At 32.5% G+C, this 23,904-nt stretch overlaps 1 protein-coding gene and 1 long non-coding RNA gene across 2 annotated transcripts; one reads left to right on the top strand and one right to left on the bottom strand.

Annotated features, from left to right (window-relative positions):
• Positions 1–2,915: 2,915 nt before the first annotated feature.
• On the bottom strand, positions 2,916–7,273 carry LOC145594551 (ferrochelatase-2, chloroplastic-like). The gene is made up of 9 exons (XM_081650867.1): positions 6,953–7,273; positions 5,898–6,231; positions 5,655–5,798; positions 5,423–5,524; positions 4,757–4,860; positions 4,544–4,670; positions 4,267–4,419; positions 3,906–4,006; positions 2,916–3,493 (listed from the first exon to the last, which is right to left on the bottom strand). The coding sequence occupies exons 1-9, from the start codon at positions 7,036–7,038 to the stop codon at positions 3,184–3,186; spliced, it is 1,461 nt and encodes a 486-aa protein (XP_081506993.1). The 5' UTR covers positions 7,039–7,273; the 3' UTR covers positions 2,916–3,183.
• Positions 7,274–9,503: 2,230 nt separating this feature from the next.
• Positions 9,504–22,727, top strand: LOC145594712 (uncharacterized). The gene is made up of 2 exons (XR_014102862.1): positions 9,504–9,831; positions 22,409–22,727. It is a non-coding gene; the product is annotated as an uncharacterized LOC145594712 (long non-coding RNA).
• The last annotated feature ends 1,177 nt before the right edge of the window (positions 22,728–23,904 follow it).

Here is a 23,904-nt window from a genome sequence, read left to right as displayed (position 1 = left end):
AAAATGTATTTCGTATATAGTTGCTAAATTGAATGTTAAATATTATTGGATATATAAATTATTGAATTAATATTATAGAAGATTTTGTACAAAAAAAAAAAAAAAAAAAAAGAAAGAAAAAAGTGGCGGGAAATTTTTTAATCATAAAATGACAAGTGTCATGTCAGATTCGCTTTTAGTATTATGTAATGTAACTAGTTTAAATCCCGTGCAATGCACGGTTTTTACTTAACCGGATTATGAATTACAATGTTAAGTTAACAATGATTTTTATAAAAAAATAAAAACAAATATTTTTAATTGAAATAAATACTTGAATTTTTTTTTTTCAAAAAAAATTAACTTGAAAATTTTATAGTATATTGTTATCAAAAGTTGTTGATTATTAAACATCAAAAAAAAAAAAAAAATACAAATTTAATGATTACAGGGTTTTAAATGAGAATGAAATTTATGTTAATTATAACCCGTGCAATGTAATTTTATGCCCTATATGTCTCTATTTTTTGTTGACATATTTTGACCGGCACAATATTTTATAGCAAACTATAACTGGTACAAAATTTAATTAACTTATATTTTATGACAATTAATAATTAAGATTTTTTATATATATTTATATTTACAGTTATTGAATAGTAGTGTTATTATTATAAATAAATCAATAAATATATTGTAAAAGCTAAATTGTCAATCCTCGTTGGAGCAAAAAAACATTCAAAGAAAAAAAATACAATGTAGAATGATATGAAGTACAAGAGTAGTACATTATTCTAATATATTATCTTATATGTTTGTTTATTATAGAAAGATGCCTATTATAAATAATATGAAAGATATGCGTATAAAATATATTTCGTATATAGTTGTCAAATTGAAAGTTATTAAATATTATAGGATATATAATTTAATATTAATGAAGATTTTGTACCAAAAAAAAAAAAAGGAAAGAAAAAAGTGGCGGGAAATTTTTTAATTATAACATGACAAGTGTCATGTCAGATCCGCTTTTAGTATTATGTAATTGATTGATTGATGATGATTATCTTTAATTAGGCCAAATGACCTTCAACCTATCCAACAAGTGACTTTCTTTTTTAAAAAAAAAATATTTTATTCTTTTTGGTAAAAAAAAAATGCTCCACTCCAATGAGGGTTGAACACCACCTGCCACTGCCAGCCACCAATTCACCACCAAGCCAAAGCCACTTGCCCACTTAGCCACCCAACTACCATTTGTCACCCATGAACGCAACAGTTGTCCACCATTAAAACTTGGAGATCACCATTAACTAATAAGTTGGGTTGTAATGTATGAACTATGAAGTAATTGGTAAAATGATGCCTCCTTTGTTAATGGCGACTTTAGGGAGGAGATAAAAAAGGGTGGTGAGGAGGGAAGAGAGAGAAGGGTGCGGTGGAAGTAGGAGAAAAAAATATGTAACGGATGTATCACTTCTTTCTACTTAAAAATAATATTATTTGGTTAATGGATGGTTTATTCGGGTTCGAGTTAGTATTGAGTTGGGTTTTGGTTCAAGTTCAATTCCAGTAAATATTGATGTGCTCAAGTTGAACCTATTTAATTACGCCTTCCATAATTTGATCAGCTTTATCAAGATTTTATTAAACCTATATATGAGTAATAGATAACAAAAGGTATATATACAAGCTGAATCGGATTGTTATTGTTATTATTATTGTATATTATTGTTGTTATTATTGTTGTTAGTTGTTGTTGTTATTATTATTATTATTATTATTATAATAATAATAACAATAACAATAACCATAACCTCAGCCGCTATAGAAAATATACTGAAGGATTTATTCTCTTGGAATAGAGTAGTTGTTGGTGTAGGATAACCTAGTATTACGTGTCTCAATTACTTCTTTATTGCATTTCAGGTCTTGGTAGATGTTCATGAAGATCCCGACCTTCTTGTGGCATATGGTAATATAGCTTAGTATGCTGGACTTTTCTTCTCATATTCAATTCTTGTCTAAAACCTTTGTTGAGTTAGCATTCTAGAGGATCTCTCTTCTATTATACTTCCCCATTTTCTTTTATATGCAATACAACCTCATGGAATGCATTTTGAGCAAGAAATTAGACGACGACGGACAAGGTAATCAAAATAACTTATACATACCTAACCCTTTCTATTCTCAGTGTAAACTTTTTTTGTATAATAATTTATACATAGCAGCCTGGACCCCTTATCCTGGTGCATCATCTCAATACAAATATACAATCAATAACCTTACCCTGGCTATCCTCCTCCAAACGGGACCAGTCAAGTGCTTCTCATACTCAGCAGCCTTAAGAAACTGGATATGATTATTACGAGCAGCAGCAACCCCAAACCCAGCAGCAGCAACCACTTAATGGGCCCCAAACTGGTAGCACTGGTTACAACTACAGTCAGCCACCAACTTCTGGTGGGTAAAGCCAACAAGGATAATCTCATGAAGTATATGCGAGATACCAAGGTTATGGCCAACCGAGTACTAATCCTCAAGCCTATGGCGCGCCACCTGTAACCCCACCAAGCTATGGACAGCAGCCGTATTATGGTGGTGCTTATTCCCAGTCTGCTGCCTATCCAGCCGATGATAATGGGGTGGCTGCTGCTGCACCTGCTTCCCAGCCTGCTGCTCAGTCTAATGTAGCTGCCAAAGCATCACCTCAGAGCTAGTGTTTGTATGAGAGGTGTTGATAAGTAGTTACAGTCTGTGCCTGTAGTAGGTTAGGAATTAAATACGTTTGCTGTTTTGTAAAATTTTGGATGGTTACCCTATCTCATGACTGTTCACTCGGCTAGGGCATGACTGATACCATCTTTATTAGCATGGTTCTTAGACTTGAAAGTTGGATAGCAGTAAATGAATTGTACTTCGTATAATATAAGAGTAAAAACTAACAAGACTAATCAAAAGTAATAATTTTTTGAAAGTAACAACCTATAAAAGTCTGCTTCAATTTTTGGAAAGTAACAACCTATAAAAGTCTGCTCTCAATTACAGATGTATACTTTAGAAAAATAAACTATCCAACATTTGGAAGTTGAGCAAGAGCTCTAAAAAGAATAGAGGCATGCTCTTAAATCCATCTTTTCTATGATTCTCCTCCGCAGTGAGTTTTGTGTATACCGTGAAGCTTCAAAATCTTTTCTATGATTTCTACAAAAGGTTGTTCCTAAACGCCAAGAAAATCTTTGGGGACAAAAGCAAGACAAAGGCCAACAGGGAACCGAAAAACAATTTTACAAAATAATTGATTGGATCACTATCGACTTCTTCAGATGTGCTGGTTGATATAGCAGCTGCTGAAGGTAGAGCTTCAGTGACAGCATCAGCTAGATCATTGATGAAAGAAGAAGTGCAATTGAGAGCAGGAACACGACCCCAATTCTCAATGCCAGATTCAAGCGCCAGTTCCTTGTATTCCATATCAATCTCTTCAAGTGTCTCAATGTGTTCGCTCACAAAACTGCAAAAAGATGACAGTCAACAATCCAAATTAAAATTACTAATCAGACAATACAGGTATAAAGCAAATTTAGTTTTTAACTACCCTGACATCAGTGCTTTTACAGGCATATTTCAGTATTACTAATTACTAGAGAATGGTCAACACAACTAACTAAATTATCACTCACTATTTTTTCTTCTCCAAAAAATGGTGAACTCCATACAGAATCTAGTCATCTACTACTATATCTAATTTCTACATGTTCACTTGAAACAATCTTGTACAAAATCAGAAAGTTGGTATCTCACCATTGGTAAGCAGCATCCAATAATGGCACTCAATTATGCATGAAAAGTTGTTAGCGCCACAATATGTCCCACAATAGTAGTTAGAGCATAGACAAAAGTAAGCTCGATTATTTGCAACTCACCTCACAGGAACTGCCAACAGACTCTTTACTCCTTTTTGGCCAAGCTCAACAAGAACTTTATCAGTATAAGGTTGCAGCCACTGCACAGGCCCAACTCGACTCTGAACAAAAAGGGTATGAGAAATAAAATTAGCAAAGAGAATATATAAAAACACATCTGAAAACTCGGTATAAATATTGGGAGGTATAGACACGAGAACATAGACGGGAAATGAAAGCAGCAATGAAACTACTAAATGAGATGTGGCTCTCTAAACACCAAAAAAAAAAAAAAAAAAAAAAAAAAAAAAAAAAAAAAAAAAAAAAAAAAAAAAAACAACCTACTAAATGATATTGGAAACCATGCAGGCTCATAACAAACCTGATAAGCAAGTGTATGTCCGTTATCGATTCCTCTAGCTTTCAACTCTCTCATAATTAAGAAGATGCAATCCTCCATCTGATCTTTGTATGGATCTCCAGCATCCTCAACATAACTTACTGGCACACCATGAGCGCTGAAGAATATCATAACCTAGACATTGGTGACAGCAATGACAGTTTAAAATGCCAAAAGCTTCAAAATCAAATAGCCAGAACCAAAAAACTATGTACATTTAAATAAAACTATTTACATTTGAATGAAAGAGCTAACATACCTCATCAGGCATGGAAAAGGATTGCAGCTCTTTCTCAATCAAGTCAGCCATGGACTTGACATAACCTTCTCGCTGGTACCAAGATCGGATGATAGCTACAGGCACGCGAGACAGATATGCATCTTCCCTGACAATGTTTAAGTTTTTGTAAGCCAATAAGGTATGAAAACGTAAACAAACTATTTCCCAATTACATCCCGAAGACAAATTTACCTGAAAATATTTTGGAGAACTCGGAGGCTAGAGCCTGTTGTAGATATAGAAAATTGAGGATAGAGAGGAAGGACAACAAGTCTTGTAATCTTGTCTTTCTTAATCTGAAAATTAAATGAAGAATGTTCAACTGCATTGCTCCAACATAACTTAACATAGGACAGATGGACAGGGTACAGAAATCAGAAATAGATACTTGGAGCAGACATCATTTCGAACATAAGCACAAACTCTTAATATATAACATTCATTAATATGAAGCTATATAACTGAAAGATCCAATGTAAAGAATCAAAACCTTCCCCCTTAGTGGAAAGGTAATAATACTAATGAACAAACACAAAATCCCACAATTAGCATCACTTTCTACAGCACAAGAAAGCAAATCAGAATATTGTAACTCATGATTGTTACTGTAATAATCCACTATATATGCCTGCACTTGGTTTGATGCCTAAATCTAAGGGGCAAAGTAGTGGTCCAAAAAGGTAGAATAAGCAATACACGTTTATGGGTACGTATACTACTAAATGCAATTCAGTTTCTAAAGACAGCAGACAGCAGATCGTGAAAGGAACTAAGGGGGTTCCATAATAGAGACAGGTTTTACTGAAACAAGTGCTCTTATTATAGCAATGATGAAAGAGTACAATGACAAAAGCGAACCTGTTGAACCGCCTCTTCTGTAAATGGGTACCAGTACCTCATGCCAACATAGACAGATACATTCTTATTCTTTGCCTCTAATGCCATCTTAAGTGCATTTGCCTTCAAAACAGAGTTCAATTCAATAAGACTTAGCAAACTATTGGAATTACAAAACCCAAAACACATAAATAATTTAGCAAGGATATGGAAGAGAAGAAAGTAGACGGTCCATAAAGAAAACTTGTCTCACCTGCTCATCAGTTATCTTTCGTAAAGGTGAACCTCCTCCTATAGAAGCATAGCCTTCCTTGCTTTTAGGGGCTCTTAGCATAGAAATCAACTGAGCCAGGGGTCTTTGCAGAAAACGAAACAATGAGGGAAGGCGAATGATGTCCTAATCCAACAGTTATGAGACACTAATTAGATAACTTTAATAATTTCATCTATCTTCTAGTGCTAGAAAAAAACAAACAAACAAGTACAGGGAGCATACTGGGTCGGCAAATAGATTAAACAAGAACGGCTGAACATCGTTAAGAGTATCAGGTCCTCCAAGATTCAAAAGAAGCACCCCAATCTTTTCCTCCGCAACATGAGAGGGAGATATTGCCAAGTCCTCATCATAAGTGCTTGTGTATAAAGCAGCAGAACAAAATGTTTTACCCACTACATTACTTCTCTTCTCTGGTTGACTATAGGAAAATCCACTAATGCTGCTGCTTTTACTCTCCACTGACTCAGAAGACATGATTGCATATGAGCCGGATGACGAATTCCTACATGTATATCTACAAGGAGGCATGTAGTTTCTGATTTGTGGACATGACCTGCCAGCAGAATAATGCAATAGCAAGGTGTAAGATGCAGGAATGAGATTCGCTCGAATCCATGTACCCAACCAATCCATTTTGAACGAGTAAAAGTAATCACAACACTGGCAAATCCCACATCTGTCCGGATTTTGTTACTACATTTTCTAGTTTAACAACTTCGTTGCTACATTTCTAGTCTACAGATTTCATATCCCCATTTTCACTTAAAAATTACACTATCAACGTGACAATTAATTCCGAACGAGGATAGTAATATAGCATTGAAACCACAAAGGCAGGAAAGAAAGAATTACAAATATGGATACGGAGAAAACAAGGGAGTACGAATTACATTATACAATGTGCAATTCCAATAGAATTTAAACAAAATGAATTTTAAAAAGTGTCAAATATGTAAATAGAACATGCAAATTCTTCCTAAGTTATAAATTGAGAAATTGTAAATTGTAATACTAATACATGCAATATTAATTTCTATCAAACCCCAGGAAAAAAAAAAAAAAGCCAACAGGCAACAACAACAAATCAAACAAAAATGCTAAAATTAACATCAGAATTTTTCTAATTAAATGGTGGATCAAACCCACGAACCATTTAAATTCAAAACAAAGTTTAAAATTTTAAGAATACCCAATTTAATCCAAGCATGCAAAAATCACAAAATCGAATCAATTCGTAAGAATATAAAATAAAATGACGAATCCCAAAAACTCACTCAAAGAATCTGGATTTGGAATTACGAAGCGAGGGAGATGATAATCTCAGCTGCGAAACCACGGCAGAGCTCGAGGTTGCATCCATGGCGGCGATCAATGAATTCCCAAAAGCCGCAAAGCTGAAATTTGGTAGTAAGAAGATCAAATTACAGAAAACTTTTTTAGGGATTATTTTAATTTTGGATTGGGTGTTTGAAAGTATGAGACTTTTCTATTTGTATGAGTAATTAAATATTGCAATGAATAAAATAATTGGTCAATATATAAAGGAAGAAATTTGGGAAAGAAGGAATATAAAAGAGAAGAAGATGGACGTGTTCAACAATGGTGGTTGGGTGACTACACCTAATGCACGTAGACTTTTATAACAAGGTCGGTTGGTATATCAAACCAACTTTGCTCGTATAAAATGAGACGAGTGTTATTGTGTACTCGTATTTGTGTATACTCCGTATGAGAAAATGAGAAAATACTACGGAATACGAAGTTTCATCTTTTATCGCGTAAAATATTTGATGAGGGTTGTTTACTCTTTAGGTGTTTTGTACTTCCGTATAATTTATCCTATTGTTAAACGGATGGGTTTGTGTATTGTTTATGCCGAGTTTCAAGTTCTTGCTAAGTTTAATGACAAGTTTGTTGTTCGTATCCTTGACTCCATGGTTTATTCTAATAATGTGTTAGTTTGTTCTAAAGTTTTCACGGAGGAAGGTAATTCCTTGTTCTAAAAACGCAAGTTTAAGCTTGTTTTTTCCAAGTGTAATTTAGCAAGTTTAGTGTTATGTTTTAGTTAGTTTCTCATCATCCTTAAAGGCTTTTGCTATGTGATACTTTAATTATATTATGTCCAGTGTTGAGGTATGATTCATGTCATACTTAATGCTTGTTTAGGAGAACCTTTGCTTTTAATGGGTTAGATGATCTTCTATTTGCCAAATCCTACCTTTGTAAGCATTACTAGAGATTCGAGGAATTTGGCAGTGTTAAAGGAATTACAGGAGGTTGAGAGGCTTTTGTGTTGTGCCTCTTCTGAAATTGCTTCTTTGGACAAGCAAGATGTTTGTGAGATATATGGAGGTCATTCTCGAGGTGTTACCCGATGAGGATAACATGGAATGTGATGTTGAAGGTCCTATTAGTGGGGTTTCTCCATTTGAGAAGATTTCTAATTTGGAGTCGTCTAGTCCAGAGTCAGTACAATTGGATAATGTTGAAGACCTCGCTCTAATCTTTTGGTTCCTCCTTTATGTGGCTTAAACAACCAAGCAATTTCTACTCAAAGGGTCTTGAGTGTTTCTTCTCGATCCCCCACAATCGATGTAAATGCAAACCATGCATGTTTTGAAAGAGTTGATCACATCTACAACATTTCAAGTTATTCTGGCAAAAGGGGAAACTTTCAAGGGTAGTCTGAGGGCAATATTCAAGATCTTGAGTTTCAAATTCCTCCTTTGCCATCAAGGATTAGGATTCTTGTCTCATTTGAATCAACAACAATGAACTATTTCTCGTTCTCATCTTCAAATGCCAGGGTAGAATCGATATTTTGTGATAGAGTGTTTGTATGTAGGTTGCAGTGTGGATCATGTATGCTCAAAGTGACGCCCAACTTTGTCTCTTGATCTAGAGTTTAGCAAGTGAGCTCGTGTGAAGTGTGCTCACATTGGTCCTTCATAGTGTTTTGGGTACATAATGTGATTGTCGTTGTTTTGCTGTTTTCGTTATATGATCTTCTTTTTAAAAAAAAAGAGTGCAAAATACAAGTTTATTTAGATAGGACATGTTCACTATACCTTATTTTTGTTGAACTAAAATTATTTATACTAAATTAAAATTATATAAACTACTTTTAAATTATTTTTACAAACTGAAATTAATTTTTACATATTATCTATTCAAGTTAGTGATTTTTATTGAATTAAACTTATTTTACTCCATACTAGATCACGGTCCCCAATATGATTCTCGTATTTCTTTTTGGTTGCGCATCATGTATTTATCATTTCATATTTTAACATTTTAGACTATATAAAATACCAAATTACCCTCATTTATTTTCATTCACTCAACCACCTAAATAACTAAATTACCCTCATATTTTATTTAAACATTTGTGCCTCCACCCACATGCATATCAATACTTATTTTTTGTGGTCTACCCTCATTTCTTACACTTCCTCCGTTTTCTTTTACTTGCAACACTTCCTTAAAAAGGAAATATCAAACAATACTTGCAACACACTATAAAAGGAAAGTTGCTTTAGGGAAAATCTATATTATTTCTCTTATTTAAAGCACATGGCCTACTAAATTACACTTCTACTAACAACCACTCATCCCATTTTAAAGTGTATTATATCATGTGAAACCCACATTTCTTAAAATACCGTGAAAAAGTGTGTGTTGCATCTAAAAGAAAACGGAGGAAGTATATACTTTACTAAAAAAATCCTTTCCGCGTGACAGTGCTTGTATAGTTGTAACTTGTATCACCGTCAAACCTAAAAAAATGACCGTTGTAAACCTCCATCTCACCGTTTACCGCGTACTCATTCACCACCGTAGACACTCCTCACTCCTCAGTCCTAAATTCCTGATTTTCAGTTTTCGATTGAAACCCTAAAATGATTTCAGCGATCAATCCTCATCAAAACCCTTAACTTTACTCTAGATTATGTTACATTCTCTCCGGTTTCATGAAATTTTCCGATCAGATTCTTCATTTTTAACATCAATTTGTTGTTTTAAACAACAAATTTGTGTTAAATTAGTGTAATTTGAGTCGGGAATTTCAAGGTCATTCATAGCGAATCTGGATATTTTCTTCTCTGAGTTGACGAAGTTGTGTCGATTGTCGAAGAAGACGACTTCGTTTTAGGTAATTTAACTCTATTTTTTTTGTAATCTAGATTTTTCGAGGTTTTTTCTTTCAAATTAAAAATGTTTATTTGATTTAGGGTTTTTAATTTATCTATTTTACCGTTTGTTATTATTTTATCGTTTATAATTTTTTATATATTTTTTAATTTCGTGGTGGTAGTGCTTGATGTAGGTTTGTTTTCATGTATAGGGGAAGTAGTGTAACAATCTTTTGGTTTGGTTTGTATAATTTTGATTTGAATGCTTATGCTAATTAGTATTATATAGTATAATTAAGTGATATAGTTCAATGTTTTGGCCAATCTACCTTCATGAAGTTTTATATTTTCATGTAGAATATGGACTATTTCTGGGTGCTAGCTTAATAGACCGTTGGCGTAATTGAGTTGGGTTACTCCCTTTGGGTTGTATGCAGTCTGTGCTTGAGCAGAGAAGCGAACCGTAAATGACTTAAGGTGACTATGCTCTTTATTACTGTAGTAGGAATGCAAATTAAAGTGATGTGTGTACCATTTGATGTGTTGGATAAGAGCTAATTTAAGGTGTAAGTGGGGTCTTTATTTGGTTTAGTCAAGTTTAAAGTGGATGTCAAGTTTTGTTTTTCTAATGAATTATGGATGTGATTTGTGAAACTTAATTAATTTTGGCCTTTTGTGAGATTAAGAGATTTGAGAATTATAGTATTAGGGGAGTATGGTGATGCTTACTGCGTTTGTGATAAGGTCCATGGCTTTTGCAATACTTGTGGAATCTTGCAATAAAGGGATGATTGAAAGATATTAGGCCTGTCACTATTGTGTAAGTAAGGCTCTGTAGAAAGAATTAATGCAATTTTTCAGCAGAAAGATTCGGTTAGCATTGTAAAGCTATCGTCTACCTATTTTTTTTGGTTTGTAAGCTGGTAAACAGGACAGTATATCATGGGAGACATAAATTATGAAGTATTTAGTGCATGCCCTTATTGTCTTGTGTATTGTATGAGTTATGGCCAGTGAAATGCTGTATATAGGTTATGAGACGAGCAATTTTGTGAATGCTGGTTTTTCATTCACTTAAATTTAGGGGAATGTAAGATGTGTTTAAAATTTTGGTGATGGCCTCAGCTGTGATATTTTTCGGTTTATCTTTTACGTCATGAGTGGAAAGTTGGAGACAGAAGGCAGAATATGGTTGTATTTTGTTTTACTAATTGGCCTTAGAGAAGACTGTAGGTAGCCAAAGTCACTATGTGTTGACCGAAGAGATGTTTACTCAAATATAATAATTTTTATTTAGAATTTATTTTGAGATTTTAGGGCTGTGTTTGCTATGTGGTTGATGGAGAGCTTTCTTCTGAAGAATTCTGGGAGCAGATAGGATTAGTTTATCATTGAGAGAAATATGGGAAGCTGCTTTTATCATGATATCATTTGTGTTTATAGAGTAATCAAATCAAGGAGGGAATATAGTGTGTAGAAAGAAAGTATGTTGAAATTCAGTTTGGTGATAATTCAGAATGGAAACAGATTTTTGCAAAAGAAAACTGATTTTTATCTTTATTTTTTTCTCCCTTACTATTGGTGACTACCATTAACTGAACATTAGTTTTCTTACTGAAGAGTATGTTTTAGATTCTAGTGGCTATATTTATTATGTAGCTTGTGGAAAGTCATAATTTGAAAGCGTATGATGAATTATTTTAATAATAGAAGTTTGGAGGAAGTATATGTTAGGAAAACTATTGAGTAGAATAAGGGAATCCAAGTTCATAATGATTCGATAAGGGAATAATGGTATGAAAGTTTGTTTGGGATAAGTTTATAATGATTTGATGGTTTTTATTGGCTATACATGATGAGGCTTTGAATAAAAGAGGAAATGTTATGTTTAGGACGAAAGGGTTGCTATAAAGTTTGTGATTGATCATTAATGGTTTTAAATGTGTGTAAGTGGAGTAATTTAGTACAAGCTTATTTTGTATAAGGCAGCTGTTAAGAAGATTATAGGAAGCCAAATTCATTTTGCATTGATGGTGATTATTATGTTTGGGTAATGGTTGTTTATTAGAGAGGTGTTGATCTAAGAGGTGTTTAGTCATTACTATATCTTATTTTAAGGTTGAATATGTGCTTTTAATGGTTTTGTTCCTTATGTGAATGATGGAAGTTCTTTGTAGGTTTAGTAGCTATGTTTGTTATGTACCTTGTGGAAAATATTAATTTGAAAGCATATACAGAGAGATTTTGGGAGGCTTCTTTTATACTATCCAACTATTTTGAGGAATTAGGAATCCAAGCTCATCAAGTTTTGAGTGCTATTAGTATGTGTGCTTTCCAGTATTAAATATAGATTTGTTGACTAAAGGTGGGATTTTTTTTTTTTTAAATATTTGTGTATTTAATTGGTAGAGTTTGTGATGTTTATTTTATTGATTAAATGAACTAAAGTTAGGACTTAGTACGTGGTTCATATAAATTTCTAATTTGAAAGTGTAATTGGAGTCACCTGGTGAAAGAGGTATTTCTGGTTTTATTAATGTATTATAATGGTTTATATATTAGGACTGGTTTGTTTGGTTATACTTATTTTTACTTAAACAAATTGATATTTAATGATCAAAACTAGCTTTTAACAATCTTTACTTATTATGATTTTTCTGTAATGAATAATTAGTTTTGAGATTCTAGCTGTTATGTTTATTATGTGCCTTGTGGAAAGTAATAGTTTGAAGTACTTATAACGTTATAAAGGCATATATATATTGGGCAGCTATTGAGAGGAATAAAGAGAGCCAACTAGCCTAGTTTATGATGTTTTGTGTGTGTAAAGTGATTTGAAGTGCTGACAAAAGTAGTCAAAGTTATGCTGAGAACAACATTGTAATTAGGGACATAGGTGATTGATTGTTAATGGGTTATTTATTTATATGTTTGAAAGCTTTTAAGAAGTATGTAGGAAGCCCAATTCATAATGTGTTGATGGTTATTATTGTGTTTGGGTATTGAGTTTAATATACAAGAAGTGATGAGTCTGATGACTGAAGATATGTTGACTAAATGTTGAGGTTCTAATGGTTTTGTTCATTATGTGGTATTTAGAAAGTTCTATGTTGATGAATGCTTGGAGTAGACTAATGAAGGCTAGACCTATCTATTGTCAATTCTAGAGAGGAGTTTGGAAGACAATTTCATTATGTTTTGATGGTATTATTTCGTTTGATTATTGTGTCTAAATGACAGTTGTTGGTTGGAAGGAGGAAAGTTGGTGAGAAAGGAAGTGTAATGCGTGCGAGATGTTTTTATGAATTTAATTTTTTTTTGGATGGTGTATTTTGATGTTCTGACTTCTGAGTAAAGAGTAAAGAGTTCTATTGAGGTTTTGGTGGTCATGTATATTGTATAGCTTATGAAAAGTCCTAATTTGAAAGTATACATGGAGTAATCTCATAGACTTCTTTAATTTTTTCTAACTGTTGTGAGAAAGTATAATTCCAAGCTCACCAAATTTTAAGGGTTATTATTGTGTGACTTATTTGTATGAATAATGAGATTTTTTGACTAAAGATGAGAGTTTCTTTTTTGAGGACATAAGTTTAATGGTGGTTTTTGTTAGCTTTGTTTCTTCTCTTTATATATAATAAATTAAAATCTAATATAGTGATTTTCTACTATCCGAAACTGTTTTTCACTAATTAAATCTGAATTTTTCTAAATTGAGCTTATTTTTACACATTAAAAAAAATTAATTAGCTGAAATTACTTAAACAGATTACTGTTTTTGAGGCTAGTTGAAGTTAAAATTTTGAGGTTCTAATAAGTGGAGTTATTATGTAGTTTATGGGAAATTGTAATTTGAAAGAGTAATTGGAGTCATTAAGGGAAGACTTCATTTATATTACGCAAATTATGAGGTTTTTGAGAAGCCAAGTTTCTTATGGGTTGTTGATTATTATTACTCCGTATTATGTTTGATATGTTGGTGTAAATGATGGGAGATTCTGACTAAAGGAGTGAGTGTTATACGTGTTTTACTTAAGAATGATATTTTATGAAGTACTTGGAGTAATCTTGTAAGGGCTTATTGGGAGGCCTAAATAATAGTGATTTTATGTTTCTTATTGTATGTGATTTATGGGGTTAAGTATGAAAGGTGTTGACTAAAGGAAATTTTTGTTTTGAGTACATATTGTTGTAAGGGAGTATGTGATGGGTTATCAATGTACTAAAACGTGCATATTTGGATTGATCATGTAAAGCCTTATTTCATATTAGGCAGCTTGAGAAGAATATAGGAAGCAAATTCATTATGTGTTTTGACTTAAGGAGGGAATGTTATGTTGACAACATGTGTGTATTGAGGGCATTTGTGATCAATCTTTAATTTTTTAATATTTAGGAAAATTATTTTCTTTAATTAAAACTGATGTTTTTAATGCAATTTTTTTTTTCTTTGTTTAAGAAATATAATATTTCATGATTAGAACTTTTTTATACTTATTGATTTCAATGTTTGATTTGTTTATTTTTTTATTTTTTAAGTGAAAGAGTAAATGTAGAGGTTTCTAGTGGCTATGGAATTTGGAAGTGTACTTAATAGAGCTTATGGTAAGCCAAGCTCTTAATGATTTAATGGTTTTTAGTGTTTGGGATTTGAGTGTATAAATGATGAGTGGTGTTGCTGATGTAAGTGTAATAAATAATAAGAGAGTATGTGATGGATTGTAACTTGACTGAAATATGCATGCTTGGAGTGATCATGTAAAGCCTGGTTTCATTTTTGACAACTTTTGAGAAGAATTTAGGAAGCAAACTCATTATGTTAATGGCTATTATTGTGTTTGGGTAATGAGTCTTAATGATGAGAGGTGTTGACTGAAAGAGGGAATGTTATGTATGTTGAGAACAAAATTGTAATGGGGGAGGTGCCATTTGATTTTTAGTCGACAAATTTAATTTAAGTATTTTTTTGCTTGTTAACTGTACTTTGTAGTTTTTAGCTATGAAAGACATTGTCTACTAAGATATAATGGATTTTATGTTCAAAGATTACATTCTTAACTATAGTGTGAAAGAGAACAACCCCTAAGCTTTATTTTTGAGGTACTGGTTGTTTGAAGTTATTATGTGCTATGTAGAAGATCTCTATTTTGAAATTGTTATTGGAGTTAGAGTGAAGGCTTTATATATTTTGGGCAATTTTTGAGATTGAAGTGTTTGTTATGAGGCTCATGTTGTCGTGTTTATTATGTGGTTAAGTGAAGTTTTGTTTTGAAGAGTACATAGGGTAGTCTCATAAAGGCTTATATTTCCTCCGTTCTATAAATATTGCATCATTTTCCTTTTATGAAAGTTTCCAACTTGTTGTAATGTTTTGCTATTTGCACAAGATATCTTCTCTCTCCTCTTCACATGGGTACTATATTTTTTCCTATCTCTTGTCATCATCATGTGGACTCGACACATTGCATGTTGCAATATTAGAAGTTCAGAGGAAGTATATTTAAGGAAAATATTGAGTGGAGTAAGGGAATTTAAGTGCATAATAATTTCATAAGGGAACAATGGAATCCAAATTTGTATGGGATCTAAGTTTATAATGATTTGACGATTTTTATTGATTGTAAATGATAATGAGGTGCTGAATAGAGGAGGAAATGTTATGTTGAGGATGAAAGTTCTTTAAATTTGTGATTGATCATTAATAGTCTAAAATGAGTGTATGTGGAGTAATAGTACATGCTTTTTTTGTATTATGCAGCTGTTAAGAAGATTACAGGAAGCCAAAGTCATTTGCATTGATGGTGATTTTTGGTTTTGGGTAATGGGTGTTTATCATGAGAGGCGTTGACCTAAGAGGTGTTTAGTCATTACTATTTTTTTTGTTGAAGGTTTAATAAGAGTTTTAATGATGTTCTTTATGAATGATGGGAAGTTCTATATTGAAGAATGCTTGAAGTAAACTTGTTAAGGCATAGGCTTTTGTTTATATTAGTTGATTATTGAATGTGGAATACGGGAAGGCAATGTTGACATTGTTGAGAAAGGAAGTGTGATGCAGGCACTTGAATTTTAATGAGCTGAAACGGATTGTTGAAAATCTTGAATAAGTTTAAAGTGGAATTAGAGTCATCTAGTGAAAAGAGGGAACATTTTTTTTTTTTTTTTTTTGAAACCGAAAAGAGGGAACATAATGTTGACAAACAGAAGTGTAACGGGGTTATTAGTGATATCCTTAAAACCATTTTGTAATTTTAGGATTGATTTGTTTAGTTATACTTTATTTTACCTTTAAAAGTTGATATTTTATGATCCTTACTATATATATATTTTATGATCCCAACTAATTTTGAGATTCTAGCTGTTATATTTACCTTTGTGGTTTATGTAAATTGGAAAGTAATAATTTGAAGGAGTACTTCTCATAATCTTATAAAGGGGTATATGTATTAGGCAACTTTTGAGAGGAATAAGGAGAGCCAAGTTTAATGATTTGAGCTAAGTTATGCTCAGAACGAAATTGTAATTTGGGAGTTTTTGAGTGGTTGTTTATGGGCTAAAAAGAGAGTTCTTGGAGTGATCTTGTAAAGGTTTAGTTTATCTTTGAAAGCTTTTAAGAAGTTTGTATGAAGCCTTATGCTTAATGTGTTGATGGTCATTATTGTGTCGGGGGTATTAGTGATTTCTTTTAATTTATCATAATATTTTTTAAAACCATTTTGTAATTTTAAGACTGATTTGTTTGGTTGGACTTTATTTTATCTGTAAAAATTGATATTTTATGATCCTAACTATTTTGTTTATCGATTTTTATTTATTACACTGATTATGATTTTCTTTTCTTTTTTTTTTTTAATGAAAAACTAATTTTGAGATTCTAGCTGTTAAATTTATCTATGTAGTTTATGGAAAGTAATAATTTGAAGGAGTAGTTCTCGTAATCTTATAAAGCCGTATGTGTATTAGGCAACTTTTGAGAGGAATAAAGAGAGCAAGTTTAATGATTTGAGCCAAGTCATGTTCAGAAAGCTTTTAAGAAGTTCGTATAAAGCCTTGTTCTTAATGTGTTTATGGTGATTATTGTGTTGTGGTTATGAGTTAAATATATATGAGAGCTGATGACCGAAGACGTGTTTACTAACTTTTTTTTTTTCCCTTGATATTAATATTAAGGTTTCAGTGGTTTTCTTCATTATGTTGTTTTTAGAAAGTTCTACGTCGAATGCTTGGTGTCGACTTATGGAGGCATAGACTTATTTATGTTAGTCAATTGTAGAGATGAATTTGGAAAGCCAATGTCATTATGTTTTGATGGTATTTATTCCGTGTATTAGGAATTAGTAATCAAAGCCCACCAATTTTCAAGGGTTATGACTTCTAGGTATAAATAATGAGATTTTATTGGCTAAAGGTGGGAGTTTCTTTTTTGAGGACAGAAGTTTAATGGTGGGTTTGTGATCTTTGATTCTTCTCTTCATTTTTTATGAATTGAAATCTAATAAAATGATTTTTATTATATGAAAATGTTATTTACTAAGTAAATCCGAATTTTACTAAAAAATGCCTATTTTATTTATATTTTATGAGTTGAAACTTTGAAATTACATAAATTTCTGTTTTTGAAGTTGGCCAAAGTTTTATTTATGAGGTTCTAATTATTTGAGTTATTATATAGTTTATGGGAAATTTAATTTGAAAGATTTTGGAGTCATTAGGGACGACTTCATTTGTGATTACGCAATTGAGTTAATGTGAAGCCAAGTTTATGTTATGTTTGGTTTGTTGATGTAAGTGATGAGAGGTATGGCTTATAAAGGGAGTGTTATGTTGACAACATATGTTTGATATGGGAATTTGTAATGTGTTAAAATTCGTTTTATCAATTTTAATTTATTATTACCAGAGTTATTTTAATTGCAACTTGTTTTACTAAAGAATTATGATATTTTATTCATTAAGAATTTTTCCTCCCTTTCTTTTTCCTTTTGATGAAAAAATTGGTTTTACCTTACAAGTTTTTGTGGTAATGTATAATATTTGGTTTAGGGAAAGTTTTATTCTAAATGAGTACTTCAAGTAATCGTATAATGATTTTATGGTCTTATTGTATGTGATTTATGTGGCTTAATGATGAGAGTTGTAAACATGTTGTTTTGAGAACAAAGGTGTAGTAAGGGAATATGTAGTGGGTTTTCAAATGTTCTAAATTTTGATCTTGTAAAGTCTTATTACATGTTAGACATCTTTTGAGTAGAAAATTATGTGTCGACAACATATGTGTATTGAGGGAAGTTGTGTCAATTTATTATAGTTAAAGAACCTAGGGAAGCAAGTTCATAATGATTTGATGGTTTTTAGTGTTTGTGGGTAATTGATGTGAGGTGTTTATCAAAGGACGAAATATTGTGTTAGAGAACTTAAGTGTAATAGGGGAGTAAGTGATGGATTAATGGACTAAAAGTGCGTACTTGGATTGATTATGTTAATCTTCATTTCATATTAGCAACTTTTAAGAAGAATATACGAAGCAAACTCATGTGTTAGTGGTTATTATTTTGTTTGGGTAATGAGCTGATGAGAGGTATTGACTGAAAGTGGGAATTTTAAGTACATTGAGAGCTAATTTGTAATGGGAGAGGGGCCATTTGACTTCTAGTAGATCAAAACTATTTTAAGTGAATTGTACTTGTTAAATGTACTTTGTAATGTTTAGCTATAAAAGTCAGTCTACTTAAATATAATGGTTTTTATAGTCAATGATTAAGTCTTTAAGATCAAGTGTTGATTCAGTTTTATTGTGATGTTCTAGTGCTTATGTTCGTTATGAATTTGAAAGATGCTTTCATTATAAAAATAATTGGAGTACACATGTGAAGCTTTAGGGCTATTTATAACTGTCAATTATTGAGAGAGATATATGGGGATCCAATTCACTATTGTTATTGAGTGATTATTGGGTCTAACTGATGAGAGTAGTTGAAGAAAGGAGTTGATGATTTGTTGTTTGTGTAATTATTGGGTCTATCTGATGAGAGTAGTTGAGTAAAGGAGTTGATGACAAGAGAATGTAATGCATGGACCTGGTTTTATGGACCGAATTATTTTAGTGATGCTTATATTAGGAATTAAAGTGTATTTTTGCAAAAAAGAAAAATGATTTTCATTGAACTAAGCATTTTTTTTACTGATCTAAACCTGTAGTGGCTGAATACTAATTTTATTAGTGGAGAGTATCTGGCTGTTAAGAATAACACTGTGCTTTATTTGGTGACTTTGAGCAATGCTTAAGTTTTATATTTTAGATTCTGGTAATTGTAGTTATTATGATTTAGTGAAGGTTTCATTTGCGTAAGACAATTTTTTTGTTATGTATATTTTGCTTTGATGGTTATTATCATGCTTAATATATTGGTCTAAATGGGTAGAGGGGTATAGGCCGAAGAAAGGTATTGTGGTCTGCTGACAATAAAAGTTTATAGGGGAATTTCTAATATATCAAAAGTAGTAATTGCTCTCTTTTTACAACAGATTTTACTATTTTTTTTAGTGAAGAGGTTAGTTTTGAGGTTGTAGTGGTAATGTATATTATGTGGTTTGCGGAAAGTTCTATTTTTGAAAGAGTTCTTGGAGTAATCTTTAGCAGGATTCTTTAAGGCAAACTATTGAGAGGAATGTGAGAAGATTTGATGATTTTTCTTGTGTCATATACTCATATGTTGTGTATATGATATGAGGTTTTTGACTAATGGAGGAAATGATGTGTCAAGAATTGAAGTGTAATAATGGACTAAAACTTGTGAACTTAGTTTGATTTATTTTATATTTGAATGCTTAGAAGATGAGAGGAATATAGCTTTATTCTTCAATTGTGGTTCAATTATTCTGTTGCTGTTCTATTGGATGTATTTATTGTGAAGGCTGTGAAATTTTCTAGTTGAATGCTTAGAAGATGAGAGGAATATAGCCTGTGAAATATTCTAGTTGGGAAGCGTATTTGGAGACTTGGAGTGATATTATGAAGGCATCTTTTATACTATTTTACTATATCGAGGAATTAGGAATCCAAGTTTATCATGTTTTGAGGGTAATTAATGTATGTGTTTGTGCTTATAGATGATGAGAGGTGGTTACTAATGGAGAAAATATATTCAGAGCATAATTTAATAGTGGTATTAGTCATGTCTGTTTTCTTGATCCGATTTGTAATGTAAAAAAGTAGATTTTATTTATTTATTTATTTATTTTTTTTTTTTTTTTTTGAAACTTCTCTTTACCGAGTAAAACTGAATTTTACGTGATATGTCTTATTTTACAAACTTATCTTGTTTGTTGAAAGTATTTCTTTGTTGATCACTCTTTTTCTTAGAAAAGATATCAAAGTCTAAGTTCTATTATAAGGTTTTGATGATTATGTGGTTTTATGGAAAATTATATTTTGGAGAGTGATTGGAGTCATTTAGTGAAGGATTCATTAATCTTAGGCAACCCTTTTGAGGTCAATTGGAAACTAAGTTTAGTATACCTTATTGGTTATGATATGTTTGATTTATTGGTTTAAATGATGAGGGGTGGTTGGTTGAAGAAGGGAATGTTATGTTGACAACAAGAGTGTTTAGGGAAGTTGTAATTCATTACCGTGCAATCAATTTTAGCTATTTCTTATTTTATTAAAACTGATTTATTTTGGATACGACTTATTTTACTATAGAGTATTGATCATCAAAACCTTTTTAGATTGTGTTTTTCGTTAGTGATAAGCAGAGCTTTTTTTTTTTTTTTTTTTTTTTTTTTTTTTTTTTTTTTTTTTTACAAAGGACTAAGTAACAGAATCAACTAAATAATTCCCCTTCTGGCATTGCCAGCTAGGATGTGACGTATCCTTACTTGCTCCCTTGGGACTTTGAAGCTATCCCTATTAGAGGCCGCTTTATAAATTAGCTCCACCTGTTGTTGGATATTGGAATCGAACTTGACTGGACTGATTGCTTCTGCACAGTCCGTCTTAATAATAAGATTTCTCGTCTCCGGGCACCTCTTCAACAGCATTACTAATTGCTATGCACTCTGTCTGTAAGGGGCAGGTAGCAAAAACTCTATACTAGTTTGTGGGATCAGCTGAGTAGGTTGTCTTCATGGTCCAAGCAACTGCTCATGTCCATTCACCTTTTTTCTTTCCTCATCTCCAGGCTGCATCTACACAAACCACGAGTAATTGGGGGCTTGTTAGTACTCCCACACGCCACACTTTGGGTAGGGCATGATTGGAGTTCTCTGTAGGATTCCTTGGAGAAGGCCAAGAATAGACTGCCGTCGTTGCTATAGCTCTCCATTCCACTATTTCCACCTAAATATCCATTATTGCATTAGGGTTTACCAGTCCTCCTTTAAGTCTAACATGATTTCTATGAAGCCAAATAGCCCACATGGTTGCTGCAAATTCATGATTTTGGAGCTATCTTTCCTATCTTCCTCTTTGAACTTACACAAGAGACTTCCTAACCACTCATTTATGTGAATATTATGTACAGAGTTTGGGTTTAGGCCTAGCACTGCTGCTGCCCAAATGTGCTAGGATATATCAAAATTCCGAGGAGATGCTCTGCTGTTTCTTCTTCCAAGCCACAGAGAGGGAAAGCAGGATATACCAATATCCCTCTTTTCCACAAATTGCTTGCTATAGGGATTGCATTATGAAGTATTTTCCAGCAAAACAATTTCCACTTTGGAATACTTCCCCATAGAGTTTTCCAAACGCCCTCTGACTATGCCAATATAGAGCCTTTATAGAGGGATTCCCATTTTTGTAGAGCTCCACTCCTGCTGATCCTCCTTGTCTAATGTCTGGTGCAATGGCTAAGACTTCCTCCGCTGTATTCCTCTTGAAGAGTCTCCAAATTAAAGAAGCTTTCCACATGCCATTCTCATTAATCAGCTCCCCCACTTAAACTAGGGCCACTTGGGTATGGTTCATGGTCACCAAACCTTGTCCTATCCACCTGTCCGGTAGAATATGGGCTTCACTCCCTCGTCCAATGACCCATTTGAATTTTGAACCCTTGTTTGGCTTGTGAGAGTTAGTTATGTGGTCTAGTAGTAGTCTTTATTTTGTGGTTTATAGAAAGTTTTTTAAAAAGTACTTGAAGAAGTAAGGATGATTGATACTACTATTAGGCAATTGTTGAGAAGAATATGGGAAGCCAATTTCATAGTGATTCACAATGATTTGATGGTGTTTTTTTCTTTTGTATGTGTTAATGATGTGGAAATGATGTGAGGAGCTGACTAGGAGGAAATATTTTGCTCATAATCAGGGAGTTTGTGATCGGACTAATTCTTGCGTACTTAAGAGTTATCTTGTGAAGACTTATTTTATACGGAGTACTATTTTAGGCAGCTTTTGAATAGGTTATTTGAGGCCAAATTATGTTGTTGATTGTTATTAGATACGGAGTCTATATTAGGCAGCTTTTGAGTGGATTTGGAAGCCAAATTATTATGGTGATGGTTATTATTGAATTTGTGTGATGAGTATAAAGTTGTGATTGATTGTAGATTGATAAATGAGGAAATGTTTTGCAACTAAGGGGTGATTTATTGTAGATGGACTTACACATGGAGTGATCTTGTTAAGGCTTGTTTCATAATAGGCAGCTTAAATTTTGTGAAGAATATAGGATGCCAAGTCTAAATGACGAGGTGTTTACTGAAGTAGAGTAGAGGGAAATAAAGTTGAATGGGTTGTGTTCTTGTGTACTTTGTATGACTTTGGTGGACTAAACCAGTTTTAGAAATATGCACATTGTAATCGTTGAAATTAATTTATTTTATCAATGCTGATATTTACTAAATAATTGATTTTTGTACATTACTATTTGAAACTTGTGTTTGTCAAAATTATACTGTATATTTCTAAGCACTACTATTTATATGTTTGTTTATTTCCTTTTTCTTTACTTCCCTGCCTTTCCCTTGGACATTCAAATTTTTTAAACAAGTATTTCTTTTTAGTCCTTGGACATTCAAAACAATGTGAGTTTCAAAACTTCTATTGGTACCAAATCTTCTTATCCTCCAAGGTAGCTTTCTCTTCCAATATTCTAATGGCGTATGCCATCAGCTTTGACATCAACTAGGAGTTTCAGATGTTTTGGCTTTGACAACTTGCTTGCCTTTGTCTTTGTCCCTTTTTGTATGCCTACCTTATCGCTAATAAATATTCCATGCAATTTTTTAAAATATGCACTCTTGCCACTCTGTATGTTTTAAGTTTTGTCTATCTTGGAGGAACCCATCCTCCAAGGATATCATGATAATCAATGTTATAATCTTGTAGGATCGAACGATCCAATATCACCTGAACGAGTGAATGATCTAAATCGCAAGCAGAATAACTTAGCAGGTAGGATCATACAAAACTGAGGGAGTAAACCATGATAGGTGAAAAACAATAAAACACATTATTGCCCCCATTATTCGTGGAACCAAAAACAAAAAAAAAAAAATAATAAATAAATAAATAAAAAATAAAATTGATGGTATGGAACTATGGATACTCACAACAGTCACAAGCCACAAAAATTATCCAACAAAAAAAAGATGTTTCATAAGCAGGCAAAAGGGTGGAGTGGAAATAGTGGAATAGCGTAATCTCAAGATGATGAATTTCTTCTAGAAAATGGCTAGCCTACGTCTGAACTATAGCTAAAGAAATGGTTAGTGACATTATTGTTAAGGTTGTCATGATCAGAATTCCACTTTAGATTGATAAAAGGGGTAGGATTGATTCGACAAAATTGAATCATATGATCCTACTAAATTGAAAAAAGGAATAATAAAGTGTTATAGGACTATCCATTGCAAGGTATAGGATTGGAGTCCTCGGTCATATGGGTGGTTGATGTAGGATTTATATAGGACAATGGGCTCTCCTTCCCTTGAGCTAGCTTTTGGGGTGACTCTCTTATTATCCTATATCATAAAGCTGGTATTGCGTCTCAAATGCACATTTTTTTCAAGCAATAGTTCTTCAAATAATATATATTTTTTCTCACATAATGTTGATGTTACAAAGTTAAAGATATCTTCGCAAGAGTCAC

The sequence above is a fragment of the Chenopodium album genome, chromosome 19, assembly GCF_948465745.1.
Source record: "Chenopodium album chromosome 19, dcCheAlbu1.1, whole genome shotgun sequence".
In the NCBI taxonomy this organism is placed as follows: domain Eukaryota; kingdom Viridiplantae; phylum Streptophyta; class Magnoliopsida; order Caryophyllales; family Amaranthaceae; genus Chenopodium; species Chenopodium album.
This window is presented reverse-complemented; position numbering and strand designations above follow the sequence as displayed.